This window comes from Lonchura striata, chromosome 1A (assembly GCF_050655825.1).
Source record: "Lonchura striata isolate lonStrDom1 chromosome 1A, ASM5065582v1, whole genome shotgun sequence".
Classification (NCBI taxonomy): domain Eukaryota; kingdom Metazoa; phylum Chordata; class Aves; order Passeriformes; family Estrildidae; genus Lonchura; species Lonchura striata.
In genome coordinates, this window is record NC_140741.1 from 56,114,611 (window position 1) to 56,137,984 (window position 23,374).

The following is a 23,374-nucleotide window of genomic DNA, read 5'->3' on the forward strand; positions in this document are numbered from 1 at the left end:
TGAAGAAGATAGCTCAGAAGAGTGCAAATATGCTTTTTCTGTGTAGTGGTTATAGTGATTCATAATCATTTCCAATTATTTATTACTGAATAAATGACAGCTTTAAAAATACTATATTTGTTTGCTCCTAAAAAATACCTAAAAATACCTAAAAATATATGAGTTAGGCATGAAAAAGTTCCTTGCAAAAGAATTTCATGCAACTTATTCTTACTTTAGCTATCACCATGCCAAAGATTTTCAGTTTTCAAGACTTATTTAAAGTTCTGACACACTTATGTTATTCTATCAAAACACAAGAAAAAAGACAAACACTTTGGAGTTTGCCTGTATTACATTATTCTTTAATATAAGTGACATATAAGTTTTACAAATTAGAGAGATTGACTTTGGAGTATTAAGAGTCTGCAGAAGATTCTTTTCACGTGATGTTTTTATTGAGTATATGTTTAGCTTTGAAGATTGACAGTAGATATGTGCAGCCTACCTTTGATGAGCTTGCTACCCGCTGGTATGGGTTGAAGAATCCCAATTTACAGAGGGCTCCAAATCACTCTAAATAGATACATCTACAAATGATGTCCCAGCAATGTCCACAGTAGCAGTTATTTCACTTCATATATTTCTATACTTATAGTTTTGCTTCTAAATTCCACAAATTTGTCAGACAGAGGAACCTGCATATCTCTACTTCACAATTAATTCCTTTTTGTAAAAACCAAAACCCGTAAAGGATACTGACAAATGTACTGTGTAGAACAAGTGAAAAGTGAACTGCTATGGTCTTTTGTTTAGATAAATACATGGTTACTAAACCCATATACCATACTCTGCAAGGCAGTACAGTCACAAAAACTGCTCTTGTGACTAAGGTGAGAAGAATTTGCTCTAGAGAAATTTAGTCATCGAGCTCCAGATATAGGTTACAAGATTTTTACTGCAGACTACTCAATATTTTATTCGTTAGGATGACGTTAGGCTAATTCTGAATAGCATTGCTCTAGAAGAATGGCAAACTTTAAAGAACTATGTGTACAATACAAATTTATTTTATTTTTTTTCAAAAATAATGACATTAGCAACAGCTTTATTTGCCTCTGCTAAATAGATACATTCAGAATTATCTTATAGTGGATATTTTTAAACCTCCAGGGCTTGAAATAAATTTAAAGGAGGTAACTCTTACCTTCTCAAGTCTCAAGATGATTTGAGAGTCTTTTTCCCCTCTGCTATTTTTCTCTGTGTATGGCTATAAAAATAACCTCAATCACTGTCTTTTTTTTTTTAATAAATCATAACTTGACAAATATTTACTCCGAATTTCATATACAGTGGAATCTGGAAACCTGTAGCATTCATCAAACTGAAAAATGCCACAGAAAGCATGCTTGAAAAGAAGGCTGAAATAAGTCAGTTTAAAGCACAGTGGGCAATTCTTATTGATGGTATGCTCGCTCTTGTACATCTGTAATGTCTCATTTATTCTACCTCAATGGATCATCTCCACTTTAAAGTGAAGTTTCTGGCATTTGGCGTTAATCGTTAGCAACGGTTTTTTGAACAGGCCTATAAGGACAGATACTTTAGCTGGAACACAACCGAACCCCATCTTTAGACATCTATTTGTAATTTCCAATCTGTACTGCAGAGCGTTCGTGGATACACCGGAAAGCAGAGGGCTGGATTTCCCAGTACTGCACAGGGTTGCTGAAGAGGCTCACACCGGAATAGCTGGCCTTTTTGGTGTTGTAGCCAAGAGGGCAGAAGTCGTTGATACCAATGGAAGCAATTTTGTTGTTATGAAGATAGACCACCTGCAAAGCATGCAAGTACTGAAGTGAGAAATTGAGCTACCATGGCAAATAAGATACATTATTTCATATTAAATGTTTCATATATGTGTTTTGGCAACGTTACACAAATATGTCTTCTTTCCAAACAAATCCTGGACTCTGTTTACCTCTTGAAATATCTAGATACACCCAATTGACATAATTTCTACAGAAAGTGCTCTTCACATTACCTTGCCCAGAAAGTGCAAGGCTATCTAATAATGCTACTATCAGCTGATGGTAGTGTAGCCAAAAGAGGAGCTAAGGATGTGAAATTATGAATGCAGTACAGTGGCTCTGGAGCATGTGCTGTATACAGAGAATGTATTTGATGCTAATTGGTTTCTGTCCAGCTCTAATATTTTCATTCTCATGTGTGCAACTAGACAGGACTCAGAGCCAAAGTAACCACTAAAGACAATTTAAAGTAGCTGATGAATTTTATTTTGCTCCAGATTCACAACTTCTGGAGATTTTTTCCAAGCAACATGCAGGGGGTAATTTACATTTGGGAGTCTTCATTCTTTGGGAGCTTTCTTTCCTGTAAAATCTTAGTCTGGGTGAAGACAGATTTAAATTGCTCCCAAGAGGCAATATTTCTAGATATCTGTCCAAAAGGACCTCGAAAATACTGGTGATGTGAAATGCCTATTTTGTCTATTTACCTCCTGATGGCACTGTTTTGTGAGATAGCAAAGGAAAAGTTATTGGAAAAGGTTGCAAAACACCACTTAGTAGAAATGAAAAAAAAAATCCACAAAAGAAATTATCTTAAAATTATTTTTTTTAATAAAGAGGAAACCGAAGTACACAAATAATCCCGTAATTTTTATGGCTCTTCAGACATGCAGGGACAATAAATTTAGACCTCCAGATCTATACTCCTCCATAACCATTTCCACAAAAAATTCAGAATAGGAGTCTTCCTGTTGTATTCAACAATTCCTTGATAATTCAAGCATTTATGAAACTTGTATCAAGTTAAAAATAATGTGCACATTTCTGTTCAAGACTGAATAAACACACAAATATCAGTAGGAATCTTTCAACTATTGCTCTCTGAGACAGTATGATAAACCTTACCTGTATATATTTGTGATCGCCCAGTCCACTGGGTACTCTGACAAGTTCATTGTTGTTCAAGTGGAGCTCCCTCAGATGAGGTACATTGTTAAGAGAGCCATTCTCAACTGAAGAAATACTGTTGAAACTGAGACCTAGTCTGAAAAAGTTAAAAAAAAAAAAAAAAAAAAAAAGAGGAAACAGCAAAAAAAAAGTGTTAAACTTGCCCACAAAACTCTTTCTTGGGTTGATTGCTTCTCTACACTGCTGTTGCAGAACAGAACCTAGCTGATTTTCAGAATTACATGTAAGCTAGGTAGAGCTAGGTTAAATAAAAAAAATTAAATACGTTTGACATGTGATGTGAACAATCACAAATATCATTCAATTTGTGCTTACGATGCTGCACCCTTTGCTGAGCTATATGACTCATCCTGGTGTAGATACCTACTGAGCACCTCCATAGGCACTGTTTTTATTTTAGATGCTGAAACACTGAATAAGTTATACTTGTAACTTAAGGACCATTGCCTGAAATTTTTTTGTCAAACTATATAACCCATGTTCCCAGAACAGTTAACCTTAAAACTCCACCACATCTTTCTATGAATTTGTTAACAGTTAAGTAGTTAGAGCCATGTTGCATGCTGGAAACAGGAGCTCTGTCATACCTCATGATCCCTTTAGTAGGACACAGAAGTGCTTACAGATTTCTCCTAAGTTCCAATTTAGAGTTTCCATCACAAAATCATCCTTTCTGCTTTATACTAGATTTGTAGCACAATTTAAGTTCAATTTGGACAATCTGTTTCTATCTGTGTATTTCTGTGTTGATAGTATTTTGCAATCACTAAACTACAGAAATCTTTCCCCATAATTTACAGTAGTATGTCTTGCAGTAGAGAAACCAGTGACAATACTTCAGAAGTCATCAACATCAGGAATATTGACATTTTAGAAAATTATTTCTATTAAATAGAAAATTCATAAAAAATTATTTCTATGAAGGCTAAACTTAGCTCATGTATTTTGCTCTGCTTTTCTTTAAGCATTTTTTTAATATTGAGGGGGAAAATGCTCTGAGATTTCTTAATAGCCTAATTGATAAGAGACTTTAATACAAGTAATAAGAAACCTATGTTAAAATAATTTGCTAAGGAGTACTTTTAAAGAAAGCCTTCTCATGGCTATCTAATAACCTGTAATTCTTCATGGCTTGTAGCAGTTCCAGAAGTCAGGGCCTGAAACTAGAACAAAATCACAGGATGGAAATTTCTTGCTTGATCTTTATAGCTGAGAGGTTTCCTAGTATTAATTAGTATTACATATAATGCAAATAGTCTAATCAGACTAATTTAAATATGGCAATGCTTTCAAACTATTAAATGACAAAGGAGAGTTTAATGAGAGCTCCCACTTACATCAACATAAATTTACTTCACTCAGAAATCAATTCACAGTATCCCATCTCCTAGATAGAATTTGATAATGAAGAATTTTCATTCAAAGCTATTAGGATGAACTTTCTTTTGAATAGGGTATACCAAAATTTAGGTAAACTTGGGGAATTGGACCCTACAGAGCAATTCAGTCTGAAGTTCTACAGAATGTTTATGATGGACTTCAGTGATGGGTACTCATAGTGAATGTCTTTGAAAAGATAGGAAAAAGAACCCTCCACATTTTGTTTATATGTGGGCTATAAATTCCTGTTTGACACATATCTAAATACGTGCTCTCTACATATACAGGTCTACAAGCAGATGTGTCAAACCTGGGAGACCAGTACCAAAAAAAAGCAGTTCTGACTCATATTAGTCTATTGAAGAAAAATAGTTCCTTTGCACTATCTTTTAAGGAAAGAATAAATTATAAAAGTCTGTAGTGAAGTGGACCTAGATCCCAGGAGTGAAATTATATGCAATTACATCTCCTCTAAATGTCTTACAAAAACTCTCAGTCACTTGGGGCTATGCTTATAGATGAAGTCAATATTATTGTGTAAAATAGAGGGTGATTTGGAAAGAATATGGTATTCATCACCCTTCCCATAGGAAAAAAAAGGAAGAACTTGAAAAATCATTCTTGCTTCATACATTGATATATTACTTCCTTTTTTATTAGTGAATAAGTAACATTTTCCCAGAATTTTAATAGACCTCGTCCAAGTATTCTAAATCATTGAAGAGCATAATCAAAAACATATCTGAAAATTGAAGAAATTCTCAAATACTTTTTCACCTTCTTTCTCCAACATCCCTGCTGAATCATTTCCACTATATTTTTGAAAGAAACTTCATGATGCTCATCACCATCATTATAATTTTGGGCTTAGAATCATAGAATCATTGAGGTTGGAAAAGTCCTCTAATAACATAAAGTCCAAACATTAATGTGGCCCCACCACGTTCACCCCTGAACCCACATGCCTTTTGAACACTTCCAGGGAGGGTGATTCCACCCTTCCCTGGGCAGCCTGTTGAAGTACCTGACTACCCTTTCAGTAAATAAATTTTTCCTAATATCTAATGTAAAAGTCCCTTTGGTTCAATTTTCACTGTATGAACTAGACCATTCCAATAAGTTTTATTAGAATATAGACATTAGTAATATCAGATGTGTAATGTGAATGTCCTCTTAGAGCTCATTCTTGCATGCAATCAGCAAAGTCTTTGTTGCGCTTACTTTCAGAAGATTATTGGTTTTTCACTGAATCACTCAATGAAGGCTTTTGAAAGACTTAGGAGTAATTTTACAAGGAAAACAAACAAACAAAATGGACAAATACTGCACATATACTAGAATGCAAGAAAACTCAAAAGAGAATGAACAATAGACCTACACCAAGCTCTTGCATGAAATATTTTACAGTTTAAAATTCCTTAACACAGCCAGAAAAATTACCTGCTTCTCAGAAAGGCAAGTCTGTGCTTTAGGGCAGCTATTAGACTGTCAAGCTTGAGTAGGCAGGAACAAGGTTGTCTGACCTTGTCCTAATATCTCTGAGAACTTAGACATATAAAAAAAAAGCTGGGGTTCTTTATGGTAGGCTAGAGCTCTTCCATAGCTCCCTCCTTTCCTCATGTGTTTTGTTTTGTGCAATGTGCTCCTTGTTCAGCAATCTGTGCTCTTCCTTACCTGCCACCTTTGCAAAAGAGCATCACTGACTATGCTTAGGTTACCCACTTAAGCACAGGGCAGAGAGTGCTTGAAAACTCGGAGCCTGCTCTGAGCAGCTCCACATTTCCACATCATGGTCAACAGAATATCTTGTTCCATACAGTACAGCCACAATAGAAGCAGCCCAAGTTTAGATATTTTTAGGACTCCATTGGTACTTGCTGTTTAAAACTTCATGTCTTCAGGCAGACTTCCAACAGTGTTGTCCATGTGATGCTGCCTGTGGTGTTTTCCAAGTGTGAATGAGAAAACCAGAAAAACTGTATCATCTGCAGGACAGCTCACAAGCCCTACAACCTGCACCTCCAGTAATATAAATTACTCTCTACCTGAGTAGTTATCATCCTGTTTTGGTTTTGGAAGTTTTCTTCGTAATTTCTCCAAAGAATGTTATAATCTATTCTAAGCCTCTGTAACAAACAATAGCTGCTTCACAGTCCTCTAATCCATATTTATAATATTTTTATTTTTTCATTAAAATCTAGAGCAGATTTTTTTTTGAGTCTGTGATAAATTATTGACATAAAACATAAGATGAAAGGTCTTAATTTATAAGATCTGGAAAGCTGTTCTAAGTTTTATATCTTGGAATTTTCAGATTCAAAATAAGTATTAGGTTAGTATATATTTCATTGCATTGAACTGCTGTCTAAGCAACTATAAATATTGTAAACTTAACTCCTGTTACTCAGTAATCTTTCTCTGATTTCTGTTTTCTACCCTCGTTATGACAAGCAGAATGATGAAGATGAAAATCCATTAATCCAGTAATCTGGTTAAAATTCTGATTATCAGTCTTTTTAAAAACCATTTTCATAGTAATTTTTTGAATATTAAATTCTAAAAATTACTTGTAAAGGACCATTTTTCTCTGTTACATTTTTTGATGTGAAGGAATTCACATCAAATCATTCTGTATAAGGGCTTTTTGGGAATTGTCCTTTTTATTTTCTTACACTTAGTGAAACTTTTTCAACAACATAGAGATTAGCAGAGTAAAGTCAGTCTGACAGTAACAATTTTTCAATTAAATTTTATGATTCTTTTTTCTTAATAATGTTCCTGGACTCATTGCAGGCTTGCTTTTTTTGAGAAACAAAGGAACCACTGTTGAAAGTTCTGGTTCCCATGTACTTTTTTCCTCATTTTCCAGGCAAACTACATAAGCATTGCTGTGTTCCAAGAAAACTGCACAAACCAAAGATGGACATGAAATGAAAGAAACATTATACAATTTTAAAAGTCTAATTGTTCTTGTTTGTTTGTGGTTTTTGAGTTATTTTGTTTTGTTTTGTTCTGGGTTTTTGTTTGTTTAGGTTTTTCGTGTTTTGATTTTTTCTTTTTGTTTTTTTTTGTAAATGAAATAAACAGTTGTCCTGAGCATATAGCAATCATAATTGAAAACAGATGAAAAGTTTTGTCAGGAAAATAAAAGAAGTGCTTGTTTTCTTCAATCAGTACACAAATCCTTAGAAGCCTTTACTGCTAAATTATGATTATTTCAATTATTCTAATACTCATGAAGGCCAGACTTATGCTTTATAATTGTGTGTGTGGTGATTGCAATTTCAACTAATATTTTATATGAAAAGAAGAAATTAATTCTTACTTTGCCAAGTTGGTGAGTCCAGAGAGACTTTCAGCATCAATTTTGCTGATTTTGTTGCCATCAAGGTGAAGTTCAGTAAGGGATGGAGGAAGACCTGAAAGAGAGAACAACATGAAATTACCTTTGATTAAACTGGATTCTTATATTTAAAAAAATACTTGTACTATAATCAGGGTCTTTTACAGCTAACAAAATATGTTTTCTAAACATGCCCATGAACCATTCACTAAATTAAATAAAGGACTTTCACAATCAGGAAAATTGAAAACCAATACTAACCACTTATTTAGCATGAAATAAGATCAAGCTCCTAGAGTCAGTAGAAAACAGTTAATTATTGAAAAATACCTAAATTAAATTCTTCTCACTTATTAATTTGAGTCTTCATGATTATGTAAATGGGACATGGAAAGATCTCCCATTTTACTCAGACTATCCACATATATAAATATGCAAACATATGAAACCTAGATATTTAACAAGAAACAGCAGTAGAAAATGCAACTGTAAGAATGAGGTAAAATAATTTTAATGTTATTTTAGTTAGGATACATACTAGTTTACAAATTCTGTTTATCAGGAAAAAAAAAAAAAGAGGAAACACATTTTGCCTATCTGAGGTCCCTCAAAAGAACATCCAAAACAGAATATATGGGAGGAAAAAAAATCAGGATTATAATTCAAAAAGTTTTCAGCCATTTCAAAACAATCTGCTGGCTGAAGTATGAATAAACTGAATATAATTTCCTCTGTATTGGAGTCATTCTTGTTCATTTTATTTAAAAAAATTACAATTAAATTGTTCTTATTTTGTAGGAATTTGCAGTTAAGTACTTTGAAAAATAGCAAAAGTTTCTGTTTTGTTATAGGGACAATATCTTTGGTTTCAAACCCACTGGTTTCAAAATCAGTGGAGGGCTGTTTTTATGCTTGTACAACTTCAGTTAATTCTACATGAGTTTACAGTTGTGTAATGTTAATCAGGCTCAATACCCAGACTTGGAGGCTGAAAACATTCTTCCATTTTATATTTCAGCTATGAGACAAGAAAACCAAAATAACATAAAATGACATTGCACAGTGCACCTCTCATGGATCTTGTAACTGAAAGCCAAAATTTTCCAAACTAACAAAAGTCATCCGATTTAAAAACATACTTTAAGGACATACTCAAAAAGCTTCCATAATTTTTTTTACTTCTTCTCATTTAACTGAGTAGAAGTTACCACATTATACCTGCACAATTCTCTAAAATATTAATTGAATTTCTTACCCTTTGGGATGCTTGTGATGTTGGTGTCTGCGATACGGATGTAGGAGAGCCTCTTCATCCCCTGGAAAGCTCCGTTCTCAATGCCTGAACTCTTGATTGGATTGGTGCCTAGTTCTGCCAACAAAACATGGTTGTGAGCTGTGCTGCAGTGTAGGTACCCACATTCTTCAGGTCAAAGCTAATTTGGAGGTACAATTTATTGGGGCATTTGTTACCTTTCTACATATAATCACAGATCAAACTAAAAATAACATCTTGAAAAAACATTTTGTTATAATTCCTCATGCTCATACCTAAGACAATCACTTGATTCAGTCCATTAAAGACAGCTTTCCTCAACTTGGAGATCTCATTCTCATGAGCTCGTATCTCCTGGAGAGACTTTGGCATGTTTTCTGGGAGTTCCTTCAGGTTGTTCTTGGACAGGTAAAGTCTTTCCAGTTTCTTCAGAGGAGCAAAAGCTAATGGGCTTATTTTGCTGATTTTGTTGTTTACAAGGATCAATGCCTGTGGAGCAATAATCAAAGAGATCTCAGATGATCACAAAAGAAATTATTTTTGTGCTGAAACATTTTTAAATTATTATTATTATTATTATTATTATTGTTGTTGTTGTTGTTGTTGTTGTTATTCTCTAGTGCCTTTTGAGGTCTTCTAATGGCAAACTTGGTGAGCTGAAGAAGATGCAGTGCAGTACTAAAAAAAACTATTATAGACTTCTGAAACAGTGAAAGGTAATTCCTATAGAACAAATACAAGTATTATGTCATTGCTTAGACTTCAATGAAGCTTTTGTTAGCATCCATAATTTGTGTTCAAGTACACTCATGCCATTTGAAAGTTGTGAAGAACAAGACAGCCACAAAAAATTAATTTTTGTTTAGGTTTTTTTTTCCTGATTTTGTTTATCTTAAGGATACTGTTATACCTTACCCAACATCACATAGCCCTTCCAATCATTTTCTCCTGAACAGGAAATTCTATTACTCAATAGAATAAAGGCTCAGCCCAGCTTCATAAAAATATGTATCACTTCACCTCATTCCTCTTAATCTTATAAAACAGCACTTACTAGATTTCTGATGAATAACAACCTTTTTTTTTTTTTCTTTTGCAGAGATATAAACTATCTTTATGGTAAGCAAAACTTTGTATGGAAGGGGAACAATCTGAAGCATCATGATCCAAGTCCTGCCGTTGGGAATCATGGACCATACTTTACCTTCCCTGTCAGTGCCTAATCCAATTCTCATGACTGTGATATCTAGACTCAGCGTAGCTCTAATTATTTCCCTATGCAGCCAGAGGAGAAAGACCTCCATGAAAGCACTGTTATCTGTAACAGGTGTTATCTGCATGCCTCTGAAATTTTACATTAGTTCTAAATCTCAGAGATTAATTAACCATGACACAAAAAGGGAGAAGGCCTCATTATTGTCAGGACATAACACAGTAAGGGAGAGTATTTCAGATATAATGGATCTTGAATGCCACTTATCATTCTATCTGTTTGCTATCTACTTATCAGATTTAAAGTGCTACATATTTTTGCAGTGGATTATGTAGAATGGGCCATATAAATATTAATATAATATTGATTATTGATCTAATGTCCACCTATATTTATTAAGAAGGCATCTTTTTTCACCGCCTCCATTGTGCTAGTTTCAGAAACAGAAGACAAAAATTGTTGTAAATACTATAGTGAACATCAGAGCATTTTCATACACTTTGAATATTTTCAGAATTACACTTTATTCTGTTTCTTGGAGGAAAATGGAGTATCTGACTGATTCCATAATCAGTTAAGTATTAAAACAATGACAAGACTATCAATCTCTGTGACAGCACCTCTCCATCATGGAAACTGGAAAGAGGAGTAAGCAGATTAAAATGGTGATGTGTTTTTTTCCTGGTGGACTCCTCTTGCAGATCACCCTGAGCAAAGCCAGCAGTGTGTACTGGACATGGTTTCATTGGGTACACACAAAGATGAATATATCTGGTTTTAATCTTGTATGCTACCTAGAAATAACTCATATGCAAGAGGAGGTTGAAGAGGTCACCCACAGTTCAGCAGAGTATTTCCCTGACAATAAGCCCATCCCAAAATAAATAGGTTGGTCACTGGAGGCCCTGGCACCAAGTCTCTTTGATTTGGGGCTGTATGATAAAATCTGACATGAGAACACATGGATACACATTGGGAGTGGTTTTCTGATTCATGATTGCCAGAACTGTGATACAGATGTAGATTCTGCCCCTAGTGAAATTCAGCTACCTGTAGAGTATTAGGACATGGAAAACAATCCATTTATTTAAAAGTGGTACAGTTTGAATTATGCAAATTAATCTCTTACATTGTTTTAATTTCAATGTGCTACTGCTGATTACATTGTTCTTTATTTTTATTAATTTCACCATGCATTTTTTTCATAGATGTCTAAGTCAACACTCAATGAGTTTGGGCTCGTGTTATGAGTATTTGAACTTTTTATCCTCTATCTTTTTTTGTACTGATTAACCATTTGTTTCAGCTAAAAGTCTGCCTTTTTTTGATTTCTTTTAACTATGTTATCTTTTAAATTTAAAAAAAAATTGGGCAACAGTAATCACAGCTGGTGACTTGGTGTCAAATATTTCTTGATGGAAATAGGCAGGCATACATTCAGCTAGGCACTGTAAATATTATCTGAGTAGTTGATTGTTGCATCTCTTCAGAGTGGAACTGATACCCCTGACCAAACCCAGAATTGCCTAGGTACCTAGGATTAATCTGTTCTGCTTTTCCAATGCTTTCTCTTGAATATCTTAATGTTATCTTGGAGAAACACACAATTTTTTTTTTTTATTCAAACACTCAAGGACTCTCTCACTTAGAAATGATAGTATTTTATCAAAGGTATGCATAAAAACATTAATTTCACAGTGGGAAAGTGTGTTTGGTGGTATAAGGTGGGAAAGTACCACAAGTCAGAGTTTACAACTTTTTCTGTACCAGAATATTATTTCTCACTTGGACCCCTCTCTGCAAGTCCCTGCTCCCAGTATTTTAAACCTGCATTATTTTTCCATTGTTGTGCATCTGTAAAGAAGGAAAAATAAACCCACACACTACACACTACAGTTTGTAAGAGACATTTTACTATCTCCCAGAGCAACAACAGATGATGAGGATAACACACCAGTATAGCACCTGGCAAGCCATAGCCCTGGATTCCTTTCCCACTTCACAATGCCTCTATTATATCCCACACTTAAAGAACTAAGTTATTAGCCTTGCAGCAATGCTGTGTACTTTCCTCAGAATGTGTCCCGTATGGTTTGCATGTAACAAAAACTAAACCAAACCAAAATAAAATAAAATTAAAAACTCAGGGGATTTAGAGGTCAATGAAAACAGGAACTAGGGGACAAAAACCTAGGGAAAACATCTGCAGGCAGTGTTACAGAGGAATGGATCTTAGGCAAAAACAGGTCACATGGACCAGCTATTCGGAATAAAGCCCAGATGGCATGATGGGACATTACATACAGCGTGTTAAAAGACATGGAATTTTTGTACAGGGCAACAAGTACTTGGAGAGAAAAATAAGGGTTATCCTGAAAGTGCTCAAGAGTGCTGGAGCACTTGGTCACAGTTATCACTAGCAGTGCTGCTGGTATGAAGCAATTTGGCAGAAATGACAGCTTAGAACAAAAGTCACAGGAACTGATACCCTTATTAGATAATCTACCTTCTTCAACACTTTCACTTTTAATGGAGAAAAAAGAATATTTCATTTAGAATAAATACACTCCCTGAGCTCTAACTTCTTCCCCCCCAAAAAAATTGAAACGCATCACGAATTTACAATAAAGAAGACTGAGCATACAAATACACAGATTTAACATGACCTGATATGGGTGCAAAAATATATGGCCTTAAGTAAAAAAAGCAAGCAATAAAGAAGAAATAAAGAGGCAAAAATACATCAGTTTGTTAGGCTTAGACATTTCATAGTAATTTCCCACAGATAAAACTCAACTTCCATCCTCATTTTCCTGAGATAAAGCTTTTTACTTTGTTATAATATAGCATGTAAAATGCACAGTAAACATTGACTCAGTTATAATATTGCACCACCTTATCATGACCAGCAGTTTAAGTGGCATTCAGAAAGGAAATTAAAAAATTAAACTTTGCTCCAAAGATGACTTTATCTTTTAGTGGAACACCTCTGGTATTTCTGTAGTCAGGAGAAAAAATAAAAACCACTGTATGACTGGCTACCTTGAAGTCAGTGGGAGTCTGGCCACTTAGCTCCCTCTGACCTGTTTTCCACATCAAATATTTATTCCCAACACAAAAAGGAGGATTCACAATTCAGGAAAATTTTGGAACCCATGTTGGCAGACTTTTGTCAAAATACACCCAGACAAACTGCAGAGGCAGTGTGTGGCAGTCAGGTTGGAATTAGCACAGGGTTGTTGTTCTTGCAGTTACTGAAACTTCAAATTTTTGCTCTGTGTAGGGGTGGGGAGCAGGGAATTAAATTTTCTGGTGTAATTTCATTATATCAGCATCTCAGGAGACTGTTCTGAGGGGTTTCAATCCCCATTCATCTTAATTTAGTATAGTTTGAAACGAGAGCCTTGCCAAAACCAGAATTAAAATGGCAAATTACCAGCAAACTTTCATCAGCCATATTACATAGTGATACACCTGTTTTGCCAGCTGGGGATGGAGCTCTTATCTAACATCAATTCTTTACTGATGCATGCATCCTCCAGGGTCTAAAGTGAAAAGTCAATCCCTGACCCAATGGAATTTCTTTAATTTCCTGGGTTATATATTACATTATTACCTGTTTTTTATTACAATTCTGCTAGGAACAGTTATATCTTAAGAACTTTAACCTCAAGAGCCAGGCATCCCAATAAAAATAATAATAAAATTCATCCCTTTTGTTTACCTTACATTTCAGTTAAGTCATACTTATAACCTGAGCATAGAGTCAAGGTTTTCTTCCAAATTATTACAGATGTATGTGCATTTATGGAAAAACTGAAAAACCAAACAACCCAAGAACAAAACAAACCAACCAAACAAACAAAACTGGCCAAAGAACATACCTTGACATTCTTCTCTAATCATCCAAACCTAGGATCAAGAGGACATAGCTCAGAAAAGCAAGGAAGAAGGGATGACATGGAAGCAATAGGGATGAATGAATTGTGATGGAAGGAGATGTCAAGGCACTGAAGAAGCAGCCTGTCAGTACAAACAACAGAAGCCTGTGGAAAGCAGTTTGATCACATGCACAGAACTTTGTTGAATAATGCCACAAAGTGAAGGGGCCAGCTGCAGACCTAGTTTGCCTAGCCTTTGAGTTGTCACTGGTCCCTCTCAGGCAGCATAGCTTGCACAGATGAGGAGAAAACAGGTGGTTCTGCATTTTCCTTTTTCTTTCAACCCTGTCCTTGTCTACTATGGCAAGAAATTTTGATCATTAATTAGATTTATTACAATTGATCTGATTTTTTTATTGTTTTATTCTATAAAAATTTCTTTTTTTTTTTCATTATCCCAGTATGCTGACTCTCTCCAGAATTCTAAGGACCTCAAAATATTTTGTCCTTTTTTCTTCACATGAAAAAAATCCTTACCCATTGTACAAAAAAAATTAAAATGTTTTCTGTGCATGTGGTCTCTTTTATACTATTTTCTGTGGAAAACCTTATTGTTTCTTAAGCACAATGCAAAGGTGAGTATGAGGAAATGAACATTCTTCAAGGGAGTGCTGTATTTCAGAAAGATTAACCTTTTGTTCCCCCCCCCACCCCCCCCACCCCTTGAGTATTTGTTAGAAACCTAAAGCTGCACATGAGTCCTGCCACTGATGATACTGATGATACTAGGAACTGGGTTCAGAGGTAGAACCTGGCCAGGGATACCTGTCTGTGCTTTTGCACAGTATGATGGTAATTACTGATTCTTTTTTGTGTGATTTACAGAGACTAAGTGTTTACTTAACTTCTTTTTATGCCTGGGAAAAGGGAACTGAAGCTGTAATGAGTCATCAGAAGACTGGATTATTTAATTAAGATTTTTTGATGCCTCAGGGGGTTTTGTGTATCTCTGAAAGACCTTATACTTTTCTTCAGGTTTCTTTTGTTTTGTTTGGGTGTTTTTTGTTTTTTATTTTGTTTGTTTGTTTGTTTTTAAAAGATGGCATGAAATTTTCTATTGCCATACATTATTTTTCTACTTGCTGTTACTACAAAGAAAGTTTCAATATCTCTGCCTGCACATTTAGTGTTGATAATCCTCTAGTGTGGATATGGTCATAACTTTAAGTTCCAAGTTTAAGTCTTTTATCTCTTAGATCTTTTCCTTCAGTTTAAATAAAGTTTGGTTTAGCATTTTTGTATGTACAGCCATGGCTTTGAACAGTTCTGCTAGCTTCAATTAGGTAATGTTCCATTTGATTTCAGGCCAGTAGTGCACTCATCTTTTTTCACTGTACTAGCACTAAGCCAGTTGAAAAATTCTTGTTGGAGAAGCATTTAATCGCTATTCTGTTGTTTGTGCTGCTCTTACAAAGATCTAACACAAAGCAGTTTCTTTCACCTCTTTTTCCAGGTGCAGGCATTCTGGTTTGCTTTGGCTTTGCCACACAGCCTGCAACTCCATGTGCTGTTTGTGTAGACTCCCCCTTTACGCTGCATGAGCACTTGTAGTATTTTGGATTCTTTATTGTGTCCATGGGGTCAAAGTACTGAACTCCATCCAGAAATGTCAGTCTGCCTGGAAAATTCTGACTGTTTCATAGAAATAGAGACTTTTTTTCCTGGCTTTTCCAATAGCTTTCCTGTCTGACTTTTTTGCCACAGGTCTAAGTCATAAGCAAGTTTTTTACATAACATCAGACAGTTTTCTGAAAATGTGAAACTCTGTCCTCAGCCCATAAAAAAGGGTCTTCAATTTTTCCTCTATTCTCTCAAGTCCTGTGCTAAAAAAAAAAAAAACCAAAACCACACAAACAAACAAGCAATCTTTCATTTTCAAATAGAATGAAGTTTCACTGAGTTTTAACAGTACAACATTAATAGTTTAGCCACTTTTTCCTGGATAATTTAAAGCTATGAAAATATCAAGTGCACTATAACTGTTGACTCTGATGTTTCTTGGCAGAAATCTATTATTTGCATGTAAATATTCCTTTAGCTGTGTCCTCTTCTAATTGCTTGCCATATTTCCACATATTTGCACTTGGGAAATCTACTTAGGAAAATTTTCAATACTAAGAATATTTTGGTAGATTCTAATTTCTCTTTCATCTCCAGTGCTGTGTACTCCAGTGATGTGTAGTATAAGCAGTTACATTTGTAGTGAAAGAGAAGCCATGAACAAGTTATAGGTAAATCCTTTATTTTCTTGCTACATATTCTTGCACTTAGTACCAGTCGAACATTAGGTTCAACCCAACTTGTTCATGAAAATCACTTCTAAAATAATACACTTGAGGATGGTGACAGCTGTAAGTATCAGGAAGGTATTTGAATAGATTATTTAAAAGTAGAAAACTGTATAAGCTGTTTATTTTTTCAAGATCTATGAAAATTGGGGTTTAAGGAATTGTTCCCTTAAGTGATCATTCGAGCAAGAGGTTAACTCCGGTTCTCGATTTTAGATTTTGGACCAATATTACTGCTAATTTTTGTAAATCTTCTTGTTTTAGTAGAGTACAGGAAAGTTTACTAAAGTCTTAAGAAATTTTTGAACATCACACTGTCAAATGTGGCAATAACCCAAGCCATGTTTCTTTGGGAATGAAATTAAAAAGCACTTACATTTTATATATGAACCTCACACACTCATATATCTTTAAAATAAATGAGAAAATAGAGCTCTGTCAACAACAATGTTTTTGAGTTTTCCTTTCTAAAAACAATACTCCCACTGAAAAATATTTAATTGAAAGCTGGGGAATGGGAATTGTTCCCATTTATTACACGTGAATATTCCTGCTGAGAGCAAAGATGGTGTCTAGTTACATAAATATACTGCATGACTAAATTATATTTTGGGGGAGGAAATCATAGAATCATAGAATGGTTTGGGTTGGAAGGGGATCTTGAGAGAATCATTATTTGTTCTTGAGTAAATCCAGGAAAATTGCAGTATTGAAGGTTACCTGTTAAAATTTATGCTAATGTATGATTTCCAGTAGTCCCTAAGCATGTACTGGGTACTTTTGTGAGTAAGCCAAAAAAATAATTTCTTCCCTGAGGAGTTACTTATTTAATTCACTATTAAATTGTATCTGTTGGAAAAAAAAAAAAAGAAAAAGAAAGAAAACTCCTTAGAGTTAACTTCAATGAGATAAAATAAGTTTACAACAGTATAGCTCACAGCAGGATGTGTAATTGAGATCTGGACCAAGTGCCAAGTGGGTAGAAGTCACTGGGAACAGTGATTTTCATCTACAATACCATGTTCTGATTCATTTAATACAGTGTCATGAAGAAGGATTACCAAAAGATAATTTCACTGATAAGAATTTTGTCTCTTTTAGCACCTGATAGATAATCTTCACTGAAAACACAGGACTTCTTTCCAAGGTGGAAAAAACCAAAACAAATGGGCAGGAATTACAGTGTCAAATCTGTCCTGTAGCCAAAGAAGGAAATTGAAAAAAAAAATCTGGGGAACAAATTATCTCATTCTTAAACCTAGACTACTGAAATGCGATGTGGAAGAATGTGTTTTGTTGACTTTAGAGGTTATCTATGGAATTAGATCAACTATAGACACCTATGCTAAAATAGATTACATGAACCTCATCATAATTCACTTATGCAAATCCCTTCATTATGGACAGTCTGTCTGGCATTCAAATTTTTTTGTTTTTTAATTATCTTCTTGGTGTTGCATTTATACAAATATTTAAGAAGGACTTTGGAAGAAATTAAAAGAGGTAAAATTTTATAGGTTTTTTCCAAGTATGAGTGGTTGAATATAGATTCTTGTTTGAAACAGTGATTCTTTGGGTGATGATATTGGCACCAGTAATGAATGAACAGTAGGAGTTAACTTTTTCTTTGTGAAAGGAATAGAATAGAATAGAATAGAATAGAATAGAATAGAATAGAATAGAATAGAATAGAATAGAATAGAACAGAAATAGGCTGTAAAAATACAGGCAAGAAGAGACAAATAAGATATTCTTTATAATAATTAAGGATCAGATGGAGGCATACACAGAACAAAATAAGTTGTTGAAATGCTACAAAGTAATATTTTCAGGCACATGCCTGAATTGGGATATTACTTTCAAAGAGAGATAATAGCCTTTTTCTGCTCTGAAAAGAAAAATATTTCAACAAATTTAGGCAAAAGTATGAGGTATGTATTTTAAAATGTTGATAAAAACTACAGACAGGGAGGAGGACCTCAGAGCAAAAGAATTTAGAAACAGAGAGGAAGGTAGCTGTCTGATGGAAACTTGGAAAAGAAGAGGTGAACCAGAAAAAAATGTCAGAGAAACCAGGAAGGAAAGTTCTTCAGCAAAGAGGAAACCAGACATAAGTGTTATAAGAGACTGGCAGGTAAGGAAGGATGAGGATGAAGCTTTGCTTGGAGAAGGTTATTGCAAAAACACAATTTCATGGCAGGGCATGGGGCAGAAGAGTAATTTGGAAAGATTCTTGAGTTAAAATTAGTACAGAATGTCTGCTGACAAATGTGGCACGTACAAATCTCTGTGAGCCCAGAGGTAGGAGGGGAAAAAGTACAGTAAGAAGTGAGTGAGGTAGCAGGGCTGAGATGGAAATAACCAAGTATCTGTGCCAAAAAAGACTGAGAACATAAATAAATATGGGAGAGAAGCTATGGTGGAGATCAGGGGACTGATGGACAGGATACAGGTATGAATAGCTGAGAAGAGGTGAGAAACTTCTGTTTGAAAATAAATCTTTCAGGAGATAAATGGGGATAGAAATACATAGTCTGGGCTGGTGGAGGAAGATCACAAATTATTTAATCAGTTTTCCTTAAAAAATGCATTACCAGGCCAAAACCACATTTTCTCCCCATTTTTGTTGGTAAATACCAGTTCATTTCTACACTTACATGTAGATTCTTCAGGTTCTTGAAATCTCCTTCTTTAATTTCAGTGATTTTGTTGTTCTGTAAGTCCAACAGAGTTGTGTCTGGGGGAAGGTCTTTTGGCACCTTTTCCAGACCTAGTGACAGTGAAAAGCACAATTAATTTTGAAAGAAACTTTAAATAAGGGACAGTGCCTTTCTTAGTAGCATTTTTCTTTCAGTAAACACCATTTCTAGAACTAATTTCCTGAAGCAGCTTACAAAGACTTACTTGAAAGTGTTTCTGTCTCCAGCCAAAGAAAGTTTTATTTTGTTAAGTTGAACTAACATTTATTTATTCACTTTTCCATTATGCCTTTTCTGAGAAAATATCTGAGGTATAGCTTGAAGCAAAGGATTTAGTTTGAGAAAATAATTTCTAACATGTTTTATTCCACTGGATTGTGTGAATAGAAAATCCTTTTGGACAGAGATATAGTATTTATTATTTTCACTGGGTGTTAGCTTTTGTAGATGGAGAACTTTTCCTGCTTTTAAAAGGTACTAGGTTTTTTGAAGGAAGTACGATAGTTATAATAATTTCCAGAGAAAAATAGAGTTTATTTGACAGTAACTGAGTAAATGGCAGTAAAGTCCACCTTAAAAAAAAAAACCCAAACTACCAATCCACCTCCCCTTTTCTTTGAATTGAAACTATGTCCAAGTTTTCTGGAGAACAAATCTCTTGGTTTCACTACAACTGCCAAAAGAACATCAGACAGTTTAAATTAAAGACTCTCTTTGGGACTATTTTCTGAATAGCTGATATGTAAGTCTGATGAAGTCATGGAAATGAAATTATTTAGTGTTAAATAACACTTGTTTTACCCAGCTTTCCTTTCATACTGTGACTTGGAGTAAAAGAAATCTTTTACAGTCATTCTGATTTACCACAAAACTAAAATGTTCTTTCCTAACTAGCTTTTTTTTTTTTTTTTTTTAAGAATGTGAAATGTTAAATTAATAGTTGGTAGGAAAAAATTTCTATACGCTAATAAAGTCTCTATATGGGCAGGTATCAGGAGTGGACTTTTCTGGATAAAATTGTCTTTTTACCAGTAAAGGTTTTAACTAGTATTCCTGAAGCTATATTTGAACTCTTCTGGGAAAGATCTCTCTGCAAGTATTTCCAGTGTCTCCCCAGAATGATGGTGAACTGCACAATATTTTTCTCAAAGGAAAGAGATATATGTTATTTTTTTAAAACCTATATACTAATCCCAAGCATGGCATTGCAAATACAGTGGGATATGCTTCCCAGAGATAAGATGCTGTACCCACCATGGCTGTGGAGATTCCACACCTGGAGATACTCCAAGGTTGTCTGGATACAGCCCCCAAGCAACCAGCTGAGCAGGGGAGTGGCCTAGATGGTTGCAAGAGCTGATGTCCAAATTCAACAATTCTGTGATTCGGTGATACTTATTGTTCACCAAAAATGTGTTTTGTCACACAGAATGTAGGTTTCTCTGTCAAAATCCTATGTGCAGTAAAACTCCTTCTCTTTCAATCCTTTCCTAGAATGTATGTGTGTATATGTAAAGGAAAAAGTATGGTAAGATAATAAAATATTAAAATATTTGGATCAGATTTTTATTAAGATTGAGTGCAATAAAAATTTACCTGACTGAGTTTTAATTACACCAGAATTCAAAAGTTTTAAAAAGCAGAATCATGCAGCCTGGGATGAATTAGTAAAAACTTCATAAACTGACACCAGCCAAAACTCACATCTCATCCTCTTTACCTTACTGATGTTCAGTGCACAAATATTTGATACAGATTAAGATTGTTCATATTACTAAAATAACTTTTCCTCATTTAGGCATGGACTTTGTTCTTACTTCAACAGTTGCAAAACCCTCATTACTTCCAGAAGTGTAGTACTAGAATTCCAAATATATAAGAATATGATACTGTATAATTTGCATGTTGGTTGTCTTTGGACAGTTTCTGTCTTCAGTGAACAGAACTGATGTCAGCAACTAAAAAAATTCTTTCCCAAAAAACACTGCTTTTTCAAGACCATAATTTTGTTATAACTTCCTATCTCTTAACAACTTCTATAGCATTCTTCAAATATGGAAAAAAAAAAAAAAACCAAAAAAAACCTGAAGGGCTTAATTGCTTCTATTCAAAGCAGCATTAGTATGCTCTGGTTGTCAGCATGTTTATATTAGTAGGCTGGTACCTCTAATAAGTGTTATGGCAGACAATAGGGTGCAAGAGCTATGCAGCCATGCTTTACATGATGCCCTTGGAACGTACTTTGTAAGGGCACTTGGCTTGCCCCTGAAAGGATAATTTGCCAAAGACTAAACATCACACACAACTTCCAATGTAATTTCAGTTTCTAAAAGCTTAAGTGTTATTCATTAATATGGAAGAATTGATAATTTCTCAGAGCAATAATGTTAAACTTTCAATGCTTCATATTATACAGATAAGACAAATTTGATAATCAGAAATCCATTTCTGAAAATTATTTATAACATCATTTTCATGTCTTGTACTAAAAACTAGAAGGATATACAATACAATAATTATCTCTGCATGCAGAGTATAATTGTCATCACTTGAAGAGTTGAACTTTTTTTGTTACCTATTCCATGTATATTGCAATGCATTTCCTGAAGCCGTTTTTAACTTTTTTTTCAAAACAACCTATAGATATTGTATTTCTTTCTTTCTTTTTTTTTTTTTTTTTATTGATTTGTGTGGGTTTTGAAGAGCAAAGTGTAGATGAGTACAGGGTGCACACCATCTGCTGAGGAGACCTTGTATTATCAGTACAAGCAATTGAATACATCCTCCAGCTGAAAATTACATCATCTTAAGCTCTCCAGCAGAGGAAGAGTTTATAAATGGGTGAATCTGGACACTGACTTGCAAAATCAGCATTTAAATAATTCAGGACTAAACTGCATTTGAGGTGTAAACCAGATCCACATCTACTTTGGCTTGTGCTTCAGCCTGCAGTCCCAGGTCTCTGTATAAGTTGATGAACCTCCAGAGAGATAAATGTAGGAGGAGCATTGGTGTACTGCAAACTCCTCCCTGTGCTGCAGGCTCCCAGCCCAGGGAGCAAAGCTTCAAACCTTTCTGGTCAACAGCAGCCAGTGCACATGAATGGGGGAGCCTGAACTGACATGACAGAGCTTAAATCAAATGGAGAAAATTGTACTCCCACTGGAAGCTCAAATGGCTGCTGGGATTTCTTGTTCCAGAAAGATTTTTTTGGTTCTTCTGTCTGGGAGACAGAAGCTTAGAGGGGAATTGTGGGCTGTCCTTACTATTCATTTCTGAGAGACTTAGGAGATGTCCATGTACTTCTGGAGCCATGTTGCACAGTGTGATTACACATCCACCTACAACTGACTTCTGGTGAAATTTATGTAGTGCAAAGCAAAAGGAAAACTACTGTCAGAAAATATCAATTGAGTTTCCTCTAAATCATTTTAAGAACAGTATACACAGATACTCCAGCTCTTGGCTGTGATGTTTTTATACATTAAAACTTGCTTCTTCAAAAGCCATATGAAAATCTCTCATAGCAGTCTGAGTTTTTACATCAATAATCAGTGCCACACAGTTTGGTATTCAACTCCCTGGAAGTATTTCAGGCTTCTAGTTCCTAAGATTAACTTATAACTGATTAAAAATTTAGATTAATCTGTCTTTCCCAATGTTAAATTGAAAATACATATATACATAGATCTATTTATTTTATACATATTTTATATATATAAAATACATAGAACCTTTTTTGAATTTTGGTTGAATAAAACTAAGTCAGTTATTATTAAAGTTGGTAAATAAATTTTTTAAAAATCAATACATTCACAAATAAGAAGAAATTATATAGCTCCACCCTTCCAAAATTCTTGTTTACACCAAGATTAAGAGCTTAAAGATTCTGGAAATAAAAGAGATTTAATTAACCATTCATGTATTTAGTCAAAATGCCCTTTTGATTTGCACTAAAATATTTCTTTGGGAGAAATCATTACTTCCTTATAGGAGCTTAATAACCATCATTTCCTGTAGCCCAGCTCAGATCTCTAATACCCCTTATGAATTTTTATAAGCAGAAATGTTCCTATTTTCCTACATTACCAGCCTGGAGCAAACAATTATTCTTGCCAGTATACATTTCCATGTGTAAAAATGTATGCACATTAAAACACAGGAAGAACAGAATAAGCCACAGAACTACAAAATGACAGAAAAATTGTGTAAGGAAGTTTGAATTTTTCCTTTTCTTAGGATAATATTTTACTTTTCAT

At 34.6% G+C, this 23,374-nt stretch overlaps 1 protein-coding gene across 1 annotated transcript in view; it reads right to left on the reverse strand.

Annotated features, from left to right (window-relative positions):
• Window positions 1-322: 322 nt before the first annotated feature.
• The window catches only part of DCN (decorin), a 38,546-nt gene continuing 15,494 nt past the window's right edge, over window positions 323-23,374 (reverse strand). Inside the window, exons 3-8 of the mRNA XM_021528001.3 lie at window positions 19,074-19,186; window positions 9,250-9,463; window positions 8,957-9,070; window positions 7,684-7,777; window positions 2,916-3,054; window positions 323-1,814 (exon numbers count right to left, since the gene is read on the reverse strand). Coding sequence (XP_021383676.1) covers window positions 1,620-1,814; window positions 2,916-3,054; window positions 7,684-7,777; window positions 8,957-9,070; window positions 9,250-9,463; window positions 19,074-19,186 — 869 coding nt within the window. The 3' untranslated portion in view covers window positions 323-1,619. The remainder of the gene's footprint in view (window positions 1,815-2,915; window positions 3,055-7,683; window positions 7,778-8,956; window positions 9,071-9,249; window positions 9,464-19,073; window positions 19,187-23,374) is intronic.